General features: G+C 41.9%; 1 protein-coding gene across 2 annotated transcripts in view; it reads right to left on the bottom strand.

Annotated features, from left to right (window-relative positions):
• The window catches only part of slc8a3 (solute carrier family 8 member 3), a 509,326-nt gene that overhangs the window by 27,574 nt on the left and 460,684 nt on the right, over positions 1–21,068 (bottom strand). For both annotated transcript variants that reach the window (XM_072569197.1, XM_072569196.1), the window contains exon 6: positions 15,015–15,114. In XM_072569197.1, the coding sequence (XP_072425298.1) occupies positions 15,015–15,114 (100 nt within the window). The remainder of the gene's footprint in view (positions 1–15,014; positions 15,115–21,068) is intronic.

Here is a 21,068-nt window from a genome sequence, read left to right as displayed (position 1 = left end):
CATCTAACAGTGCTTGAAGCAGCAAAGTGCATGTTTGTTTCCACTTCTACTGATGATTTTCCTGGCACAGAATGCCAGAGTCTATATTTGAAAGGCATAGCTTTGCATCAAACACAGTTAATCGGAAGTCGCTGTCAACCTTAACATTGCCGCTGGTGTACTGGAAGGTCATCCAGGTTGAGAATCAGTGACGAATGCACCCTCTATGGCTGTCATGTCCTGAAATGGGAGATGAACTTGGCTCTTCTGGTTCAGAAGTAGGGATGTACTCATAGCTCCATCAGACCATTATAATGAAATATTACCAAGTTGTAAGGGGGCATCCACACTCGCACACTGTCTAATGCTCCAACATCTCTTCGTCTCACTACCATACTCACAGTTGTATATAAAACGCTTTCATGTAATCCAACTAAATCAATGCAAACCTCCCAGTTTCAAGTAACAACAGTAAAGACTAATGGAATTTCTGGCAGTAAGGAAATAAAGTCTGTATTAACACTTGAAATGTTCAAGAAGCATCTATCATGTTATAGGAAGGATATTATTAAGTTGGAGAGGGTTCAGAAGAGGAGAAAGTGAGGACTGCAGACCCTGGAGATCAGAGTCGAAGAGTGTGTTGCTGGAAAAGCACAGCCGGTCAGGCAGCATCCGAGGAGCAGGAGAATCAACATTTCGAGCATAAGTTCTTCATCAGGAATCAGGAGACACATACGAGGGTGATGACAGGAATGGAAGGTGTGAGTTATGAGAGGCTGGGTAGGCTGGGACTTCTTTCACTGAAGCATAGGAGGTTGAAAGGCAACCTTATAGAGGCTTATAAAATCATGAGAGGCATAGATAGGGTGTGGGCAGGTGTCTCTTTCCTAGCGTGGGGGATCTAAAGACTTGGGGGTACTGTATATGTTTAAGGTGAGAGGAGAAAGATTTAAAATGGACATGAAGGGCATTTTTCTTTACACACAGAGTGGTTAATGCGTGGAATGAATTGCCAGAGGAAGTGGTGGATGCGGGAACAGTGACAATGTATAAAAGACATTTAGTTGAGTACCTGAATAAGAAAGGTTTGGAGGGATATGGGCCAAGCGCAGGCAGGTGGGACTAGTTTAGTTTGGGATTATGGTCGGCATGGACTGGTTGGACTAAAGGGTCTGTTTCCATGATGTATGACTGTATGTTGTCAGATCACTCTGACTGGACTCCTCTGCAGTAAATGCAATGGTAAGATGGATTTGATATTGATTGGGTCTGCCTGAGCTTGGTAGGTTAGCATTTATTATTTTCTTTCGGAAATGTCAAGAGCTGAGCTACCTGATATTAAAATACATTCAGTTCAGGCGACTTCAGTGTTTGCCATGAATGTACATCAGTGACTCCAACTGCTCTCCCCACATGGCTAACAAGGAAGAGGGTGCTCATTCTCTTTGTGTTACACAGAAAAATGAGTTCAAATAAAGAAAAACTGTAAATACCAATCCCTGTACTTCAAATCAGAGAAAAATGTCAACATTAACATGGTACAATGTTAGTAACAATTGGGAACAAAGTTCACTGTTTTAAACAGATTTGCTCAAGTGATATCAATTCCACAGATTTGTGGCTAAAACCATCTGGCTCAAATGGTTTGCAAAGGGCAGGCCATGCGATATCATATTTGACCCTTATCCTGCTGAAATGGTCCCAAATAGTGATAAGATGCAAATACAGAAGTTGCTGGAAAAGCTCATCAGGTCTGGCAGCAGCTGTGAAGAGAAATTAAAATTATCATTTCCAGTGAGAAGATCATTTCATTGTGAAAAAATGATCAATAAGTAAATATACTGCTCCCAGTCTCTGATGTTATAGAATGTTGGCACTTTTGACAAGAAGAAAACTGATTCGGTAGTCAGACATAGAGCTGAGGAGAATTTGCAGCTTAATTGATTCTTTAACAATTGTTCAATTTGTGTGTTCTTTTTTACCTTGTAGCAGCGGGACATTGCACAGATTTGTTGCACTTAATTCAAATCAAAGGTGAATACTTGAACCAATACCAATACTATAGGCTTATATTTTGACAGATCAGAAGCTAAACTTAATTCTGAATGCTGAATAGAATTCTCACCGCAATTAATTATTGAATCAAAATCAGAAATTGCAAGAAAAACTGAGCAGGTCTGGCAGTACCTGTGGAGAGAGAAACATGGTCAATGTTTTGGGTCCAGCGATCCTACTTCAGAACTCAGTCAGTTCCAGAGAAGGGTAACTGGCCCTGAAGCGCTGACTCTGACCTCTCTCTGCTAGTGCTGCCAGACCTGCTGAGTTTTGTTGCCATGACATTGCTTGCCCCCAAAGAGATGTGCATTTTAATCAATATGGAACCAGGAGGGTCAGGAGTGCTGTCCACTTCACGGGTTAATCTTCCCGAAGGGAGAGCTGCCTGAGAAGGTGTGCCAGATAGTGCCAGCTCATTGAAGTGAGGTTGCCCATGACTGAATTTCTGGTTGGCTCCTGGCCTTTCAGTGTGAGTGCAGACTAATTTCTATTGGATTCATTAAAGTAGACAAATAGGAATGAACATGTACACAGACAGAAAAGCAGCGCTGAAGTAGGAAGGATATTGTGAAACGTGAAAAGGTTCAGAAAAGATTTACAAGGATGTTGCCAGGGTTGGAAGGTTTGTACTATAGTGAGAGGCCAAATAGGCTGTGGCTGTTTTCCCTGGAGTGTCAGAGGCTGAGGGGTGGCCTTATAGAGGTTTATAAAATCATGAGGGGCATGGATGGATAAGGTAAATAGACATGGTCTTTTCCTTGGGGTGGTGAAGTCCAGAACTAGAGGACATAGTTTTAGGGTGAGAGGGGAAGGATATAAAAGGGACCTCATGGGAACTTTTTCTCACAGAGGGAGGTGCGTGTATGGAATGAGCTGTCAGGGGAAGTATTGGAGGCTGGTACAATTACAACATTTGTAATCTGGATGGGTATATGAATAGGGATATGAGCCGAGTGCTGGCAAATTGGACTAGATTTGGTTAGGATATCTGGTTGACATGGACGAGTTAGACCGAAGGGTCTGTTTCAGTGTTGTACATCTCTTTGACTCTGAAAGGCAGACAAAAATTACAGCAAGTAAAAAGGTAAAGTTGCCATAGTTCTTTTGCACCATAGGGCTACTTTCTCCCTAGAGAGAGAGATGACTGGCGGTGATTTAACCTGAGTACCACCATGTCTCCAGTGAGGGAAGAGGTGGAGAAGGAGATTCCTTCACAGCAACCTTAGCCAGTACAGGAATTAATCCCACGCTGTTGACAGCAGTTGCAAATCAGTCATCCAGCCAACTCAGCTAACCAACCCCCAAAAGAAAGTAATAATGGCCCAAAAAGAGGAAAAACAGAGATTGAGTGACACATATATAGATATATAGATACACATTTATATATCTAAATGGATATTACATAGACAAGGACATGGTGTGAAAGAAGTGCAGAGAAATTAAGGTGAGAACAGTGAGTGAGTGGAACATAAAATTCATTCATTCTCATAAAGTAGCACACTGGGATTGGAATAAGGATATGAAACCTCACCATGAATACTCCCGACAAAATAGCAGAATAAAGTAAGGCAGATGCTTCCAAAATAATTTTTGAAACTCTTCTCTCCACGGCTCCCTGTCATCATCTTAATTTAGCCTTTAGTGTTTTCCTTGTCTGAATAAGGTAAGCCTACTTCAGGACCTTCCAGGAGATCAGACCTAAAGGAAATATAGCACCGAGAAAGAAAGTGCTGGAGGAACTCAGCAGGTCCGGCAACATCTGTGGAGAATTAAAATGGTTAAAGAAGAACTTAGGGCACATACAAAGAAACCCTTCACCATGCAGAATGATCAGCACTTTAGCAAATAAAGGAGGGAAGATGAAGACCTTAAATTCATTTGAGAGACATTTGGATAAAATGATGAGAGTAATGTGAAGTCTTCCTTTGTTCAGATGGGCTATGATGCACCAGCCTCCAACGTGGCAGTTTATTTATTACTGCGTGTGCTCTGCTACAAAATATCGTGAAAAGTATTGTTTAGTGTCACCACTCTCCAGCGCCATCTTAAAACACATTAAAATAAACCAAAACACAGAATGTAAAGCAGAAAAAGAAATAAAGAAATAAAGTTCAACTTTCCAGTCCTTCTTGTTAACTGCTCAGCCACTGGCCCTGGAGAGGTCAGCTATGAGTCCCCATGCCGAACCACTGGAACGGGTGTGGCCACTCTCCCGTTCCCCCCCATGGGTCCTTGGTGGACCTTGCCGATTCAGCTGCTACTGATGCTGCCAGGTCTCATACTGTGCTTAAACTCGCCACCTCCCCTCGATGCTGTCCCAAGAATCTGCGCTGGATGCTGACACCGCAAGGGACAAAACCTTGCCTCTGCCACAGCTGCCATGGGTCCACCCTGGGCTCACCTCACCGCACTCTCCACAAGAGGTGAAAAGTAAGTAAAAAGGAAAACAAAAATGAGAAAACAGAAAAAACACAGAAAAGAAAGGAAAGAAAAGCTGACGAGCCCCAGGCTCAAGAGTCCGGCTCTGCTGTCAGCTTGGACACATTATCCTGTTTATAACCAGTTTAATTCTGTCTGACTGCACATTACAATTAAGGCCAAACTAAACTCACTTAGAGTCATAGAGATGTACAGCATGGAAACAGACCATTCGGTTCAACCCATCCGTGCCGACCAGATATCCCAACCCAATCTAGTCCCACCTGCCAGCACCCGGCCCATATCCCTCCAAACCCTTCCTATTCATACACCCATCCAAATGCCTCTTAAATGTTGCAATTGTATCAGCCTCCACCACTTCCTCTGGCAGCTCATTCCATACACGTACCACCTTCTGCGTGAAAAAGTTGCCCCTTAGATCACTTTTATATCTTTCCCCTCTCACATTAAAACTATGCCCTCTAGTTCTGGACTCCCAGACCCCAGGGAAAAGACCTTGTCTATTTACCCAATGCATGCCCCTCATAATTTTATAAACCTCTATAAGGTCACCCCTCAGCCTCCGACGCTCCAGAGAAAACAGCCCCAGCCTGTTCAGCCTCTCCCTATACCTCAAATCCTCCAACCTTGGCAACATCCTTATAAATCTTTTCTGAACCCTTTCAAGTTTCACAACATCTTTCTGATAGGAAGGAGACCAGAGTTGCACACAATATTCCAACAGTGGTCTAACCAATGTCCTGTATAGCCGCAACATGACCTCCCAACTCCTGTACTCAGTACTCTGACTAATAAAGGAAAGCATACCAGATGCCTTCTTCACTATCCTATCTACCTGTGACTCCACTTTCAAGGAGCTTTGAACCTGCACTCCAAAGTCTCTTTGTTCAGCAACACTCCCTAGGACCTTATCATTAAGTGTATAAGTCCTGCTAAGACTTGCTTTCCCAAAATGCTGCATCTCGCATTTATCTGAATTAAACTCCATCTGCCACTTCTCGGCCCATTGGCCCATCTGGTCCAGATCCTATTGTAATCTGAGGTAACCATCTTCGTTGTCCACTACACCTCCAATTTTGGTGTCATCACTAACTGTACCTCTTATGCTCGCATCCAAATCATTTATGTAAATGTCAGAAGTAGTAGACCCAGCACCAATCCTTGTGGCACTCCACTGGTCACAGGCCTCCAGTCTGAAAAACAACCCTCCACCACTACCCTCTGTCTTCTACCTTTGAGCCACTTCCTGTGTTCTTCCCAACTAATCTACAAACTTGACAAATATTTACTGAACGCAATGCCTGGTCTCAGCAGAGGGAAAGCAAGAGTTAACAGCTGCTGAGTGGCAAACCCTGACACTCTGCAGTGAGTGAAATGGCTGTGTTATCACAGATTGCAGGCGATGCCGATGACATTCTGATCTGATATCGTATTCGTCTGTAATGTAACTTTGTCCTAGAACCAATTACAAAAAGTTGGAGCTCTAATTGTTTGCAATTCTCTGATGAAATCTTGAAATCCTTTTAAGATATTGGCTTGATGCACACTGATACATAATGGATTTAGCGAAATGGTTAGGACATCAGTGCACAACATCAGGCTATCATTCGATCACGATAATTTTAGTCATGGAATCACAAAGATATACAGCATGGATACTGAGCCTTTCGTTCAATTCGTCCATGCCGAACAGATATCCTAAATGAATCTAATCCCATTTGCCAGCACTTGGCCCATATCCCTCTCAGTCACTATGAACTAATTCATCTGAATGTTTGGATACTGGCAAGTCAACTTATTGCAATTTATCATGCTGTTTATAGATGTTCGGTAGTCAAACAAAGCATTCAAACCACTTGGTCTTGCATCTCTGAACCTCAGTTGCTCACCTTCTACCCATTCCTGGAGACTCTCATACCACTTCAAATGGTGTAATGGTAGTGTCCCTACCTCTGAGCCTGGACACCTGGCTTCAAGCCCCACCTACTCCAAATATGTATAATCACATCTTTGAGCAGGTTGATTAGAAAACATCCACAACCGTTCTACCATACCTCTCTCCGGGGATTCAGCAACAAGTGAAGACCTACCTGCAATACCAGCAGCCTCCATCATTCCCAGTGGCGCTGCTGGCAACAGAGAACTACAAACCTCTGAATGGCCAACAGCTCTCAAGGTTGAACTGTCCATGTAATGCCTCACAAGCTTGAAGAATGCATCAAATGTTCTTATAATTTCTGCATTGGCAGCCATTTCTGCAGTTAATACCATTAGACCGAGATGTCATCTGCTATACCACGTTATGGCGGCGAGAAAGATTTTTACTTATTCCTTGCTATATTTTTCTACTCATCCTGATGCAGTCCTGCACCTCTCAAATCTACAAGGATAATTCAGCAACTTCTCAGCTTGATTTTGACCTGCTCCACTTTCAGAAAAATGTGGTGAGATCTCTACCAACTCTAAATGGACTAGACACGGTGAATGCAGGAAGGAAGGGCATTCACAATGGCAAGAGTCCAGAACCAGGGGTGATAGGTTAAGGATACAGGAGTACACTATTGAGGACTGAGATGAGGAAAAACTCCTTCAGCCAGACAGTGGAATTTGCTATCACAGAAAGCCACAGAGATCAAAACATTCTGATTTCACGGAGGAGTTAGATACAGAACTTGGGACTAAAGGAGATCAATGGATCTGAGGGAAAAATGTGGACAGGCTATTGAGTTGGGTGATTAGCCATGATCATAATGAATGGTGGAACAGGCCAGGTAAGATGGAATGCCCTACTGTTGAGAATCTATACTTCTCAAACAAGCCAGTAAGAGTGGGGTTTTTTTTTTTTGCTTGTCTTTCATCTAGTCATAATCCACTTGCTTTTTGATTGCTGATTGATGTCTTTGCCATTTCCTGCCTTATTTTTCTGGTGCTGTCCTTTCATTCACCGTTTGTTTTGCTTGCTGCCTTTTCACTTGCCTTCCTTTCCCATGCATTGTGATTGTCATGTAGTCACATTCAGGGCTAGAGGTGAGAGAGACTGCATGAGAGTTGGCTGTTCTTAAACATAACCTTTATTCAAACATTGCCTTCTCCCTACATGCAGGACAAGGCTTTGCTCAAGGGTTCACATCCAACCATCTCTCAGTACATTAGCTCTGGCAGTCATGTGATCGTGCATCATTGATGATGTAGCCTATCTTGTTGGCGTGTTCACATTAATCCTTTACACTATAACAGTAACCCAGTGTTGCAGGCACATCTGTGTTAGCCCCTATCTGAAGCAGACAGTGCAACAGGTAAAGGGCATGCAAAGAAGAGAGATAAGGGTGCAGTGTGCAAAGATGTTTGCTATAATGTCAAATACCACAACTCAACCCAATTCAAAATCGGTTAAAAGCTGAATATTTCTACTTCAAGTTTCACATCGAGAACTTGATTGGACTTTTTCCTGCATGCACCCGAACCTCTTTGACCACGCTGCCAATGTCAAACTAAACTAAAATGTATGAAGCATCATTTATGCCTTGGAGGCCGATGTGCTCAAATTCCGGTCTGTCTGATATTCTCAGTAAACTGCGTTATGCTTGTACAATCAACTTACCACTATTTTACTAGGCTAGGGAGAATCAGGGTACCTGGTTTATGCAGCCATTGAACTGCAGAAATTGGGGATAGATTCAGTCTCTGAAATGGTCCCGTAGATTATCTTTTCTCTAGCCAGTTGGCCATATGGAGTGCTCCATTGATTGTCAATCTACCTCTTTCCAGAACCTTCTATAACCATATAATGAAGCCAAGAAACCATTTCTCACTAGTTTACAGGCACTGAAAGGGCGGGAAATTCTGGTTTAAGCTTTAAAATGCTTTAAAAATGCCCCAAGCTTTAAGATACTGCAGCCAATGAAAGGGGATTTAGTATTTATTGCTTTAGATGCTATGATGATTGTTCTGTGAGTTAACATGGGAGCGGTAGCAAGAGATCAGTGGAAACTTCTCTACTCAAGGGAACTTGAGCATAATCTCTACAATCGTGTCCTCATGGTTTAATAATTTGTGAGCCCGTGTGCCCAGGGAATTCATTCAAATCCTGGGCTGGAAAAGAGGAAAACAATTCTGCTGGAATTGTGTCCATAGAAGGGTTTAAGAGCAGGATGGGGAACAGGTTGTGTGGGTGTTGGTGAGTCTTGGTCTTGATTTTCTTGGCAATGGTGAGAACTCCTACAACTCTTTGTGATGATGCTATTGCTTAAACAAGATTCGTTTGTCCTTGTTTTTTTTTGAAGAGAGATGGTAAATGCAGAGGTGCCAAGGAGTCCAGGGAGTTAAACAATTTAACTCCCTTTGAGTCTTTTTTTTCACATACAGTGGTGAGGATTTTAAACGTATAAAAGGCCTTCAAAACTCAGGGCAGAGTATTTAATAATGGAAGGGGAGTGGCCAGTTCTCCCAATTCAGGTTTACTTCTTGTTTGTTTTCAGGTGCAGCAGTCACAAGATCTGAGAGTCCAGGGGAGTTGCAAGCTTCAGTAAAGAACTCCTCTGACTTGCTTCTGAAATTTCTCTCTGGATGCTGTTCCCTCCTAAAAACCTGTGTTTGAATTTACCTTTTTGCCAAGGGATGTTACTGCATCAGAACATTTGATTAGTAATAGTTACTGTAGCGGATCGATTAAGTTTCCCAATAGTTAAGCTATTCTAAATTCCACTTTCTTTTGTTCGCGTTTCAACTGTTGTGTCTAAATTCTGGTTTGCATAAAGCCGAGTGGTTTGACCAGCTGCATCACACCTGGAATATCCACTTTACATCTGCCTTTAAAATAAGAAAAAGTTAGGGTCAAGGCTACCTTCTTAAAATAATTTGTGGGGTTCTGGCCTGGTCTATAACACACTCACCAAGGATAGCTAAACGGCCAGACAGAAATCAGACAGATAGAGTTTAATGAACATGTAGATGTGCCTCTGAGGGAACCTATGGTGTCACTGTGACCTCAGTAGTCACATGTTAGCATTCTGCTAGGAGGCTGGAAACTCTGCGCTGAACGACAGCCTCACCATCATTGCAAAGCCTGTCAATAAACATTGCGATGGAAGTCTGGCTTGAGAGTTACGAAGAACCTAAGAATCGAAATTACAACAAAATTTGTCTGAATGAGAGGTAGATGTTAGCCTGCTAATACACGTGGGTGGAGATGGTAGAATATAAAAACAATCATCGAGAATCTAATGTCACAAGGGTGGGACCCGTGTAGCTCCAGTCACACTGATGTAACGTTCAATAGAGTTATACCTGGACAACCAAAAGTCCTTGAGTCTTCATTTTCACATACAGAGGGGAGAATTTTAAACGTGCAAAAGGCCTCTAAAACCCAGGGCGGTGGGGTAATATTTGCAAGTATTGTACACTAGTGTGCCTTTGCTTCTCATCCCATAACCTCTGTTTTGAAAATATCTGAAAACATCTCCTGCCTTATCTCTGTTCATCTACAAGACTGTGGAATGCCGTGGAGGTGTGAAAGGAGCTGGATTAACAACAAGAAAAGCAAAGATGTAACTTGTATCTCAATAGCATCTTGCATGACCCTAGAACATCTCAAAGTGCCTCGTAAATACTGGCAGGACAGTGGCTCAGTGGTTAGCACTGCTGCCTCACAGCGCCACGGACCCAGGTTCAATTCCCACCTCGGGCGACTGTCTGTGTGGAGTTTGCACATTCTCCTCGTGTCTGCGTGGGTTTCCTCCCACAGTCCAAAGATGTGCAGGTCATGTGAATTGGCCATGTTAAATTGCCCGTAGTGTGAGGTGCATTAGTCGGGGCTAAATATAGGGAAATGGGTCTGGATGAGTTGCTCTTCGGTGGGTCGGTATGGACTTGTTGGGCCGAAGGGCCTGTTTCCACACTGTAGGGAATCTAATCTCACTGACCAACACAGTATGATTGTATCCCTGGGCTGGCAATCCAGACAGTGTGAGGTTAAGTTCCACCACAGCAGTTTTAAAATATGGAAATAATTTTTATGGATGTAAAGACGATGGCAGTGGTCGAAGTGGCTGTGAAATTGTCAGTTTGACCCAGAAAGCCAGTTGGATCACAGACATCATTAGAGAAGGATATCTGCTGTCCTCACCCAACCTGACCTGTGGGTAACTCCAATCCACCACCAACACGATTACTTTCTGATTGAATGACTCAGTCATATTTAACTGTTACAAAGGGCAAGCAGGGATGGAGAATAAATGCCAGCCTTCCCAATGAGAAAGAACAAAACAATGAGAGCACTAAATAGAACATGCACAGATTTATTTCGGCATTTAGCATGTCAATTTATTTTCCCTAATTACTGAGCTTGGTGGGTCAGTGGCTAGCACTGCTGCCACACAGCACCAGGGACCCAGGTTGGATTTCAGCCTTGGGCGACTGTCTGAGTGGAGTTGAACCTTCTCCCCATGTCTGCGTGGGTTTCCTCCAAGTGCTTCGGTTTCCTCCCACAGTCCAAAGATGTGCAATTTAGGTGGATTGGCCATTCTAAATTGTCCATATTGTCCAGCGATGTGCAGGCTGGGTGGATTAGCCATGGAAAATGCAGAGTTACAGGGAGGGTGGGGCGGGTCTGATTGGTCGGAGGGTCGGTGTGGACTTGATGGGCCGAACCGGCCTGCTTCCACACTCTAGGGATTCTATGATTTTTCTGACTCCTGCTAAGTGCTGCTGATTTTTGCATTTCTGGCATCCATTGTGTAAATTCAATACTTAAATGTTGTGGCAGCGATGAAAAGTACATCTGATGGTTGTTTTGATTTCTGGACAGTCAACTCAGATTTTGGTATCTGATAAAATGAAGTATTGTCCCTAAATATTCTCTTTCAAGTAACATAACTTGCACTCTTTAACACGATGGCTGCTTGTCAAACCAAATCAGGCTGTAACTAAGCAAAAGGGCACTTTCAGTAATTTCAAGGTTGACAGATGGGATGTTTTGACATGGGCTTTCCTTGGGATATGGCCATCGTTAATTCCACAGAAAACATCCCGTTGCCTGTTACACAAGCTTGTCTGGATCAGATCGTCAACATGTCAGAACAATCATCAATAATATTTGCATGGTCTGCAAACTGCATAAGAATTATTTGCACAGCTGCTATGTTATCAGCCAGCATACTGTCTCATGAGATAGTCTGTGCAGTAAATGGAAGTACGCGTCCATATTATTCACGTCACCTTTGTGACATTCGAGCACAGTTAAAAAAATGCCACTCTTCTTTCAAGGCAATTGCATAAGAATTATTTGCACAGCTGCTATGCTGCTACTGCACAGAAGGAGGCCATTGTGCACACTGTGCCTGTGATGGCTCTCTGAAAGAGCAGTCGTGCTTATTCATAAGACCATAAGACATAGGAGCAGAAATTAGGGAAAATCAGCCCATCGAACCTGCTCTGCCTTTCAATCATGGCTGCTTCTTCCCTGCAATTCTGTAAATTCCTTGTCTGTTCGACTCTTTTAAAACTGCTTTTGGAATCAGTTGCTACTACCCTTTTCATGTGGAGCATTGCAGGCGCTCCAAGTGAGGACATCTTTACTCAGCTCTTCTCTGAAGTTATTGTCCTCGATTTTAAATCTATTACCTCTGGTTACTCAAAGAGGACTTTTTTTCCCCAACTCCAGACCGCATCAGCACAAAACCTCTATGAGCTCATTTCCTCACCTTGCCTGTTCCAATCAGAATCATCTTAACTTTTGCAAACTCTCCCTATGACTGAAGCCCTTCATTTTATATATATGTAAACACCAAGATTTCTTATACATTTAATTCTACAGTCTACAACTTCCTGCATTTCTATTTATCATTGCCGAGTTGTATACAATGTGCCAACATTTTATACTATACCCTACTCACCAAGGCTAAGCCTTTTATTGAAATAGTAAAGTGCTTTGAACACGAAACTGACTTCCCAAAATCACCTCCCAACCTGAAAGACTTATGTGAACCACCAGCATATGTTGTATTTCCCTGAGCCAATTCCATATCTAAAACACCATTTTCTCTAAGCTTCTATCATTTTGGAAATCCTCCCGCATTACCTTTTGATCAAAAACGTCTCTCAAAAATCCACACCACACCAGCTTGTTTAACCTTCTCTATTACCACATCAAACAATTCAATCAAGTGAGAATCCCTACAGTGTGGAAAGAGGCCATTTGGCCCATCAAGCCCACTTTGGCCTTCCAAACAGCATCCTACCCACCATCCCCCATCACCTTGCATTTCCCATGGACACTAACCCCTTAGCTTGCATTTCCGTGGACACTACAAACAGCTTAGCATTGACCTTAACTACCCATCTTTGGACTGTGGGAGGAAACTGGAACACCTGGAGAAAACCCACACAGACACAGGGAGAATGTGCAAACTCCATATAGACAGTTGCTTGAGGGTGAAATTGAACCCAGGACCCTTGTGATGTGAGGTAACAGTGCTAACCACTGAGCCACCATGCCAGATGCAATCTGATTTGACAAATCACTGCTAGTTCTCCTTGATTAATCCACTTGGTTCTAAACAAAGTTTATTTTGTTCTTGACGATGTTTCCAGTAACCTGCCGATTTTAGGTTAATCATCCTTTATTTTCCTGATTTATCTCTGTTCCCTTTCGTTGAATTGTAGTAGAGGATTCGAAGAATTGATAAGCGGTGGAAGACTTTAAAGCAGGTATTTCGTAATTCTCAACAAAGGTATATTCCAATGAGAAGGAAAGACTCTATAGGAAAGAGCCACCACCTGGGAATAAATAAGGAAGTTACAGTATAACATTGGAAGAGAAAGCCCATAATGTTTCCAAGTTTAGTGGCAGACCAGAAGATTGGGAAAATTTTAGAAACCAGCAAATGATGACAAAAAAGTGAGATTAGAGTATGAGAGTAAACTAGCAAGAAATATAAAAATAGAGAATAAGTTCTTGAAGTATATGGCAAAGAAGAGAATAGCTCTCTGGATGAGGCCTGGCAATTTATAATGGGAATCAAAGAAATAGCAAGTATTTGACCAAATATTTTTTATCTATCTTCAAGGTAGAAGACACAACAACAATCCCTGGAATAGGAGACAATCAAGAGGCAAAAGGAAGGGGAGAACTAAAACAATCACGATCACTAGGGAAAATTGCTAGAACTCATAGAACTGATGCCTGCATCACAGGGCCTTAAGTAAGTGACTGAATAGATAATGGTTAGAATAGCTGTAATCTTGTAAAGAGGTCCTGGTGGATAGATAAAATGGAAATCTAACTCTTTTGAGGGAGACAGAATGCAGGAAATGTAGGCTAGTTAGCTGAACTAGCCTACTGTCACTGGGAAAATGCTGGAATCCATTATTAAAATGTAGCAGGACATTTAGAGATTTTCTATGGGCATGATTTTCCAAAAGAGAATCATGCTTGCCAACTTCTTTTATAGCTAGTATATTAATTCTGGAATATGCTGAGACTCCATTCTTACTTAGTCTCCAGTACCTACCAATATCCTAATTCTTTAGTCTCCACGTTTGCTGTAAGTTGTTTATTTAGTTTGTTCTGGCCATGAGGACACATCCCTCTGCACTGGAACTTATAAAGAAAATGGGACAAAAAAAACGTTTTGGTTATGGATTCTGCAACACACTCACAATCACAGACTCTGTGCTCTGGACTATCCCAGTGGGTACTTTGAGAAAGATGGCCACTGGCAAACTGGACTTTTCAAATGGTCTGAATTCTTTTTGGAGAATGAATGCTGAAGAACACACATATTCCATGTGTAATGTCTCTGTGGGGACAGGTGGAAATGAGGACTGCTGGCCCCTGATTGGCAGGTCGGTTCCCAGATAGCAGGATTTCCAATAGTGCAAATCTCAAAACTGAGGAAAGTCAGAGAATCCCTACAGCACAGAAAGAGGCCATTCAGTCCATCAAGTTGACAATGACCCTCAAAACTGCATCCCACCCAGACCCAACCCCCATACTTCCTATGGCCAATCCCCCTAGTGTGGACATCTTTGGACTGTGGGCGGAAACTAGAGCACACAGAGCAGGCCCATGCAGACACGGGGAGAATGTGCAAACTGCACACACTGACCATTAACTGAGGCTGTAATCAAACCCAGGTCCCTGGCACTGTGAGGCAGCAGTGCTAACCACTGTGCCATCCTCAAAGGTGTCCAACAGTAATCACTTGAGTGCCTGAAAAGCATTTGATTCCATGATGCCTTTTCAATGAATCCGATGGGGCATGCCACCATTCTCCAGCCCGTGGGTATGACCTTTGTTGGGCTACTTAGCCCTTACCTGATGAGAGAGTTTGCATTTAGTCACAATGCTGAAAATGTAGGTGATCAAACATTAGATCCTATCAACAAGCATCTCTAATGACACCATTCTTGGTAGTTAAAGAAAAGTGAATGTTTTTCTCAAGAAAAACATGTCCATGTCTTGTTTCCAACTCACAGGAGGATTAAGTCTCATGTTAAAAACAGCCTACAGAACAGGCAGATCTTATGGTAATAGTTCTTACCAGCACTGACTGTGATGGCCTCCATGAACTGATCCCGCCAGGAATGTGTTCCTACCACGAGTGCTAGGTTCGTTTTCTTTATTAGCTTGTCCACTGTGCTCTGTCGGTGAAAAGGACACAGATTAAATCAAAGGACTAAAAAAGGCATATATCCCCACACACCAGTTGAGGCTACCACACAGGACTCTCCATCTCAACCTCTCTTCTTGCCCGAGGCATGGTGACCCTCACACTAAACCATTACCAGTTGTCTCTCTCTAATGAGGGAGTTGGGATAATGGTTTACTCTATAATACTGCAACTTATAGCTGCTATGCAAACAATATGGGCAGAAAAATGCCATAAGTCTGTTCAGTTTATCGCAACCAGGCATGTCGCCTCACAAATCAGAGGACATGCTCTCCTACCCCACCTTATGTCACAGTAGAGAATCGAATAAGAACCAGGGCAAGATAGGAAAAGAAATGGAAAATTCCCCTTCAATTGCCCTTATTGATTGAAACTGATATAAGAGATCAGTCTTTCCCTGATTTATGTAACAGCTTACCTACCTGATCTTCACTCCAACTAAACAAGCATACAAGTTTCACTTGAAAGAATACAGTGAATAAACTGCATGACCTGGCAATCTGTTCCACATTTCATAGGGAAAAGAAACACTGAGCGTTAACTTAGGTTCACTGCTGCACAATGTGTAAACAGGACCCAATGTCTCCCCTAATCTGGTCGGTTGAAATAATCAGTCCATCACTGTTTCATGATCTTACAAACCTGGATCAAGCCACTCCAAACATTTTGCTAATGATTCCAGGCTAGGCTTATCACTGTCATCAAAGGTGGCTAAGGCATTAAAAATTGGGAATTATGTTATCAAATACCACTACACCTTTTCCAAAATCTCAGTACTCATTGTCAGATGATGAGACCAAAGTGGACCAAAGCTTGTGAGGCAAAAATGATTTTATTTTTAATGTAGTGAATCTTCCCACAAATACATGCTGGATTCCTGATTACTTTAGCTATTGATTTACAGCATTAACATTAGACCATAGAGATTCATATTCTAGTTAAGCTTTTATTCCAGCACTCTCTGTCATTCTTTTCCCTGTGTGGCACATGTAGGATTAGCATTTGGCATTCCCAGGTGCCTCACCTGACACTTCCTATGTGAGCCATCATTTGTCAAACAAAGGTTTAGTTGTTCAGCCTATCTGGATCTGCATGTGGTAACCGAGTAACCTGCACTGTCCTGTCTCAGATATCTTGGTGTTAGTGCAAATGTGCCTTAAACCCTGAACACAGATATCTAGATCATTTTGCAATACACTGTATATTCAAAAAGAACGGGTACCCAGTGAACACAGTCCGCCGATTTCTCAGCAACAAACCCAAACAAGCAGACAAAACACGTCTAGAAACCCTAGTTACTCTCCCCTACATCAAAGACATCTTGGAAATGATTGCCAGACTACTCAGACCTCTTGGCATCATGGTAGCCCACAAACCCACCAACACACTAAAACAGCAGCTAATGAACTTGAAAGATCTTGACAGACAACGAGGTAAACTAATGTTATTTACAAAATATCTTGCAAGAACTGTAACAAACACTACATTGGACAAACAGGCAGCAAACAAGCCACCAGGATACATGAACATCAACTAGCCACAAAAAGACACGTCCCACTCTCACTAGTATTCTTACATATGGATGAGGAAGGACACCATTTCGATTGCGACAACATATCCATCCTAGGACAAGCCAAACAGAGACATGCATGAGAATTCCTTGAAGCATAGCATTCCAACTGGAACTCTATCAACAAACATATTGACTTGGATTCCATTTACCACCCCCTGAGAAAAAGAACAGGAAATTACATCATCACAGGAAATGGTGTCACTACAGGAAATGATACCGCCAACCCAAGGAAACCTAAACACATAAATAGAAAGCAGACCATACCACCAGTGCTTCATCCTTAAGCTCACTGATGATGTTACCTAGTATGGTGACGAAACATCTGAAAACAAACCTTCCAGCTCAGCGAGCAAACTTACATCCAGAATGTCAACCTGAGCTTCTCAAAACTATCTAGATCATTAACAGAACAGTAAGTAACAAAGGTCCCAACACTAATCCCTGCAGGAAGCCAATGGTAATTGGCTCAATGGTGAAGTGGCAAAGGTAAGGCTGCCATAGTCCCACCAGAATGCTTGCTTTAGTAGACAGAGACAACTGATGGTGGTTTAATCTGAGTGTCACCAAACCTTAGGGGAGGGGAGAGGTTGAGAAGGAGAGTCCTTCATGGTAACCTCAGCCCTTACAGGAATTGAACCCACACTGTTAGTATCTCTCTGTATCAAAAATCAGCTGTCAAGCCAACTGAGCTAACCAAGCCCCAAATGGGTAGCATCTTGCATGTGAATTTGAAACTTTGAGTTCAAGTTTCACTTCAAGACTTATTGGCCAAAGAAGGTACTTTCACAGTATAGCCAAATGAATTGAGTTTCAATCTGTGAAAATCCTCCCAGCAATGGCTGGTGCTAAGAGTGGGAGAAATTCCTGGTCAGCCAAACGGTGGGAATAAAAATGCAGCTTTCATAGTTCTGGATGAAAACATGAACATAAAGGTGCTGCCTCACTCCTGTAATGGGGTTCAGGTCACTCAGTTAGCTGGATGATGAGTGTGCATTTGATTGGTGCCAAAGATACAAGGTTTGATCAACTTTGCAGCTGGGGTGAATTCAGAACCTTTTCTAACTGTGAAGGAGATTGTGACACTGTGGGTCAGACTGGCCTTTGGGAGGATAACTAAAGTAGAATGACCAGGCTCTGAAGCAGACCCAAATCCATTAACAACACACCACAGTGGCTCAGTGGTTAGCACTGCTACCCCACCGTGCCAGGAGCATGGGTTCGATTCCACCCTTGGTTGACTGTTTGTGTGGAGTTTACACATTCTCCCCATGCCTGCATCAGTTTCTTCTGGAGCTCCAGTTTCCTCTCACAGTCCAAAGATATGCAGGCTAGGTGGACTGGCCTTCCTAAATTGCCCATAGTGTTCAGGAATGTTAGGTTAGATGGATTAGCCACTCGGAATAGAGGGAAATGGGTGTGTGTGGGTTGCTCTTCAGAGGGTCAGTGAGGACTGAATGGCCTGCTTCCACACACCTTAGGGATTCTATGAACTGTTTACGAAGCAGGAGCATTCAGTCAATTATCAATTCGCTGTAGCAGACTTCCACTAATTCCACACGATTCTATACTACAGTGAGGTACCTTGTCAAAATCTTCTCAAGCCCAGGAAAACAATGCCAATGTTGGGTGTCTCGTGCACCTTTCCTGTCTAAGTGGTAATATATTCTATCGCTAATGACTCCCTGAAGCATTATTGATGTCATGCTACTAAGACTATAATTATCTGGTTCTGCTTTATCCATTTTTAAAACAAAACTAAATCCACACTGGCATGATTCCAGTCTTAGTGACCTTATACAAGCAAATTATTCTTTCAAAACTATATACTCACTTTAATTATTTTCAATGTCAACAGCATAATTTAGTACAGTCAGTTACTCATCATTGTGCATAGTGAAGCAAGTACGTACTTAGCAACTATGGGATGCTCTGAGATTCCTTACTTATTTATTCTTATCTTCCAATGTCCTAATACAGTCCCATTGCTAAAATATGTCTTCCCATTACTAACATGGGAGTCCATGTTCCACTTTGCCATTAATATGTTAGTGTTATGGATAGTAGATTTGGTTATTTTTAATTACTTTTCTGTGCATCAACAGTTTTAATTGAAAATAAATTTTGATTACGTCTTACATATCTTTGTACATGTCAAGTTTGCAACTTGACGTCTTATTACCATATTCCCTACTTTCAGGGGCATATCTGACTTGAATCAGTTCAACTTTGCCCTTAAAACTTTCCATCTACATTTCATATTGAAATGGAATTAATTTGTTCCAAATTTCTGCCATTCAAATAATGTTAGTCTTTTCTGAACCTGGATTTAATTGTAGAATTCCAATTGGTTCTGGCAGCTAATTGAAACCTCACTTTAGTTCATATCAACTCATACTTGGAGGTATGATATCAAGTTATGTTTAATATTAAATGCTGGAAATAGTCTATATTTGCCATTGGCTTACTGAAACAGTGCTGGACGTTTTAATAAATTTTATAGTTGCATTTCCAACATATCACTCATGGTACATGCACCTTAACATTTCAAAGATCTTTACAACAGAGGTCCATCTTGGTCTAATTTATTTTGTTTCTTGAGGCAAATGTATCAAATGAACAAGGTAAAGCTTTCAGAAGAACTTTGAGATTCAACTCTTGAAAGCTGAATACATCACATTCATGCACTAAGAACCATTCACATCCAGAAAGCTCCACATTTGAATGTTTGGGATGTGGCAGCTTGTCAGTCTTACTTTTTAAAAAAAATTCACAAGACGAGGGCAACGCTGGCCGGGCCAGCATTTATTGCCCATCCTTAATTGCCCAGAGGGCAGTTAAAAATCAACCACATTGCTGTGGGTCTGGAGTCGTATGTAGGCCAGACCAGGTAAGGATGGCAGATTTCCTTCCTTGAAGAACATTAGTGAACCAAATTGTTTTTTTCCATCAATCAACACGGATTCATGGTCATCAGTAGATTCTTAATTCCAGATTTTCTTTTATTGAGTTCAAATTCTACTATCTGCTGTGGCAGCATTCAAACCTCCATCCCCAGAAAATGAACTGAGTTCCTGGATTAATAGTCTAGCGATACTATCACTGGGTCATTGCCTATCTCCCCCCCCAACAATATATGGATCAACAAGTGTTATAATTAATCTCAGCATTTTTCATTGAAGAAAGGGAGAAAGAAAAAGACTAATGCTTCTATTCTTAATTTCAAGCATTTTGACATGCCAAATAAAAGGATTGTTCAGATCTCTACGGTCAGATGCTGTGCCAATTCAGAGGAATCAAAATGCTAAGGTCCAAAGAGCCTGAATGTACCTCTGTGTATGCCAAAGGTTGTGTGAAAGTTAAATGTCTCTCTCATGGGGAAAAGTGCAAAAAATAAATGTCACTGGGACATTCTTAGAGAATTTCCTGTTCCTTTCCAGGAATCTCACCACTCCCATCTCAATTAGGCACAATGTAATGGTAAAAATTGACACGAGTTCCACTCAGATTCCAACGAAAGCCCCAAGGTATTCCAGACGAATGTAAAAAAAAAGTGAATAATATCAGAGCGCATTGTTCATTTTTAAACTCATGGTTCGAGTCCCCTTTGTAATATAAATAATTTGTGGGCCATTTTTGATGGTCTGGGTGGGCATTTCACTTATTTTGGCATAAGGTTAGTGGATGTCTCCTCAAGCAGCTGGAATTTCCTCAATGCCATCCTTCTGGCACAGAGAGAATCACTGAATTTCAGAACGTCTGGGCCAGATCTACCTTTCCCAACCTGGGGACAATGTGAGTTTCTGAATTTTAACAATTCTCATGGAGGAAGGTGGGCTTTGGCAATGATATCAATCACTCCATCACCGAGATGTTGTGTATTATGGGCAAACCACAGGATATACATAAAGCATCAATTAAAAATATGTTGCCTCCTTCACATAATGAAAATGTGTTATCTACTTCACATTATGAAATGCTGTAGCACAGATTATCGCCCTTTTTATTGTATTGAGTGATCACAGTTCTTGGTTTTGAAAAGGTAAATGATAATTAAGTAATGTGATTACCAAGCTGTTACTTTTGACAATTCCCAGCTGTCAATAGCATTGAGAAAGTGGAAAAGCCTTCAGATGTATTACATTAGAATAAACTGCTGGATAAAGCATTATTCTGCATTGTACAATATTGGAGACCAGATGCAAGTGCATGGAATATCCACTTGGTATTTATCTTATCCTTGAATTTCACATCTGTCAGTACTTTGACCTTCAAAGTACTGACAGATGACTTAGCTTCTGGCTATATTCAAAGTTTCCAATTGATTCTATTCAGGAGGATTTGGTGATACAGTT

Source organism: Chiloscyllium punctatum, chromosome 4, assembly GCF_047496795.1.
Source record: "Chiloscyllium punctatum isolate Juve2018m chromosome 4, sChiPun1.3, whole genome shotgun sequence".
NCBI lineage: Eukaryota > Metazoa > Chordata > Chondrichthyes > Orectolobiformes > Hemiscylliidae > Chiloscyllium > Chiloscyllium punctatum.
Note: the sequence above shows the minus strand (reverse complement) of the source record. Positions and strands in the feature narration are given on the sequence as shown.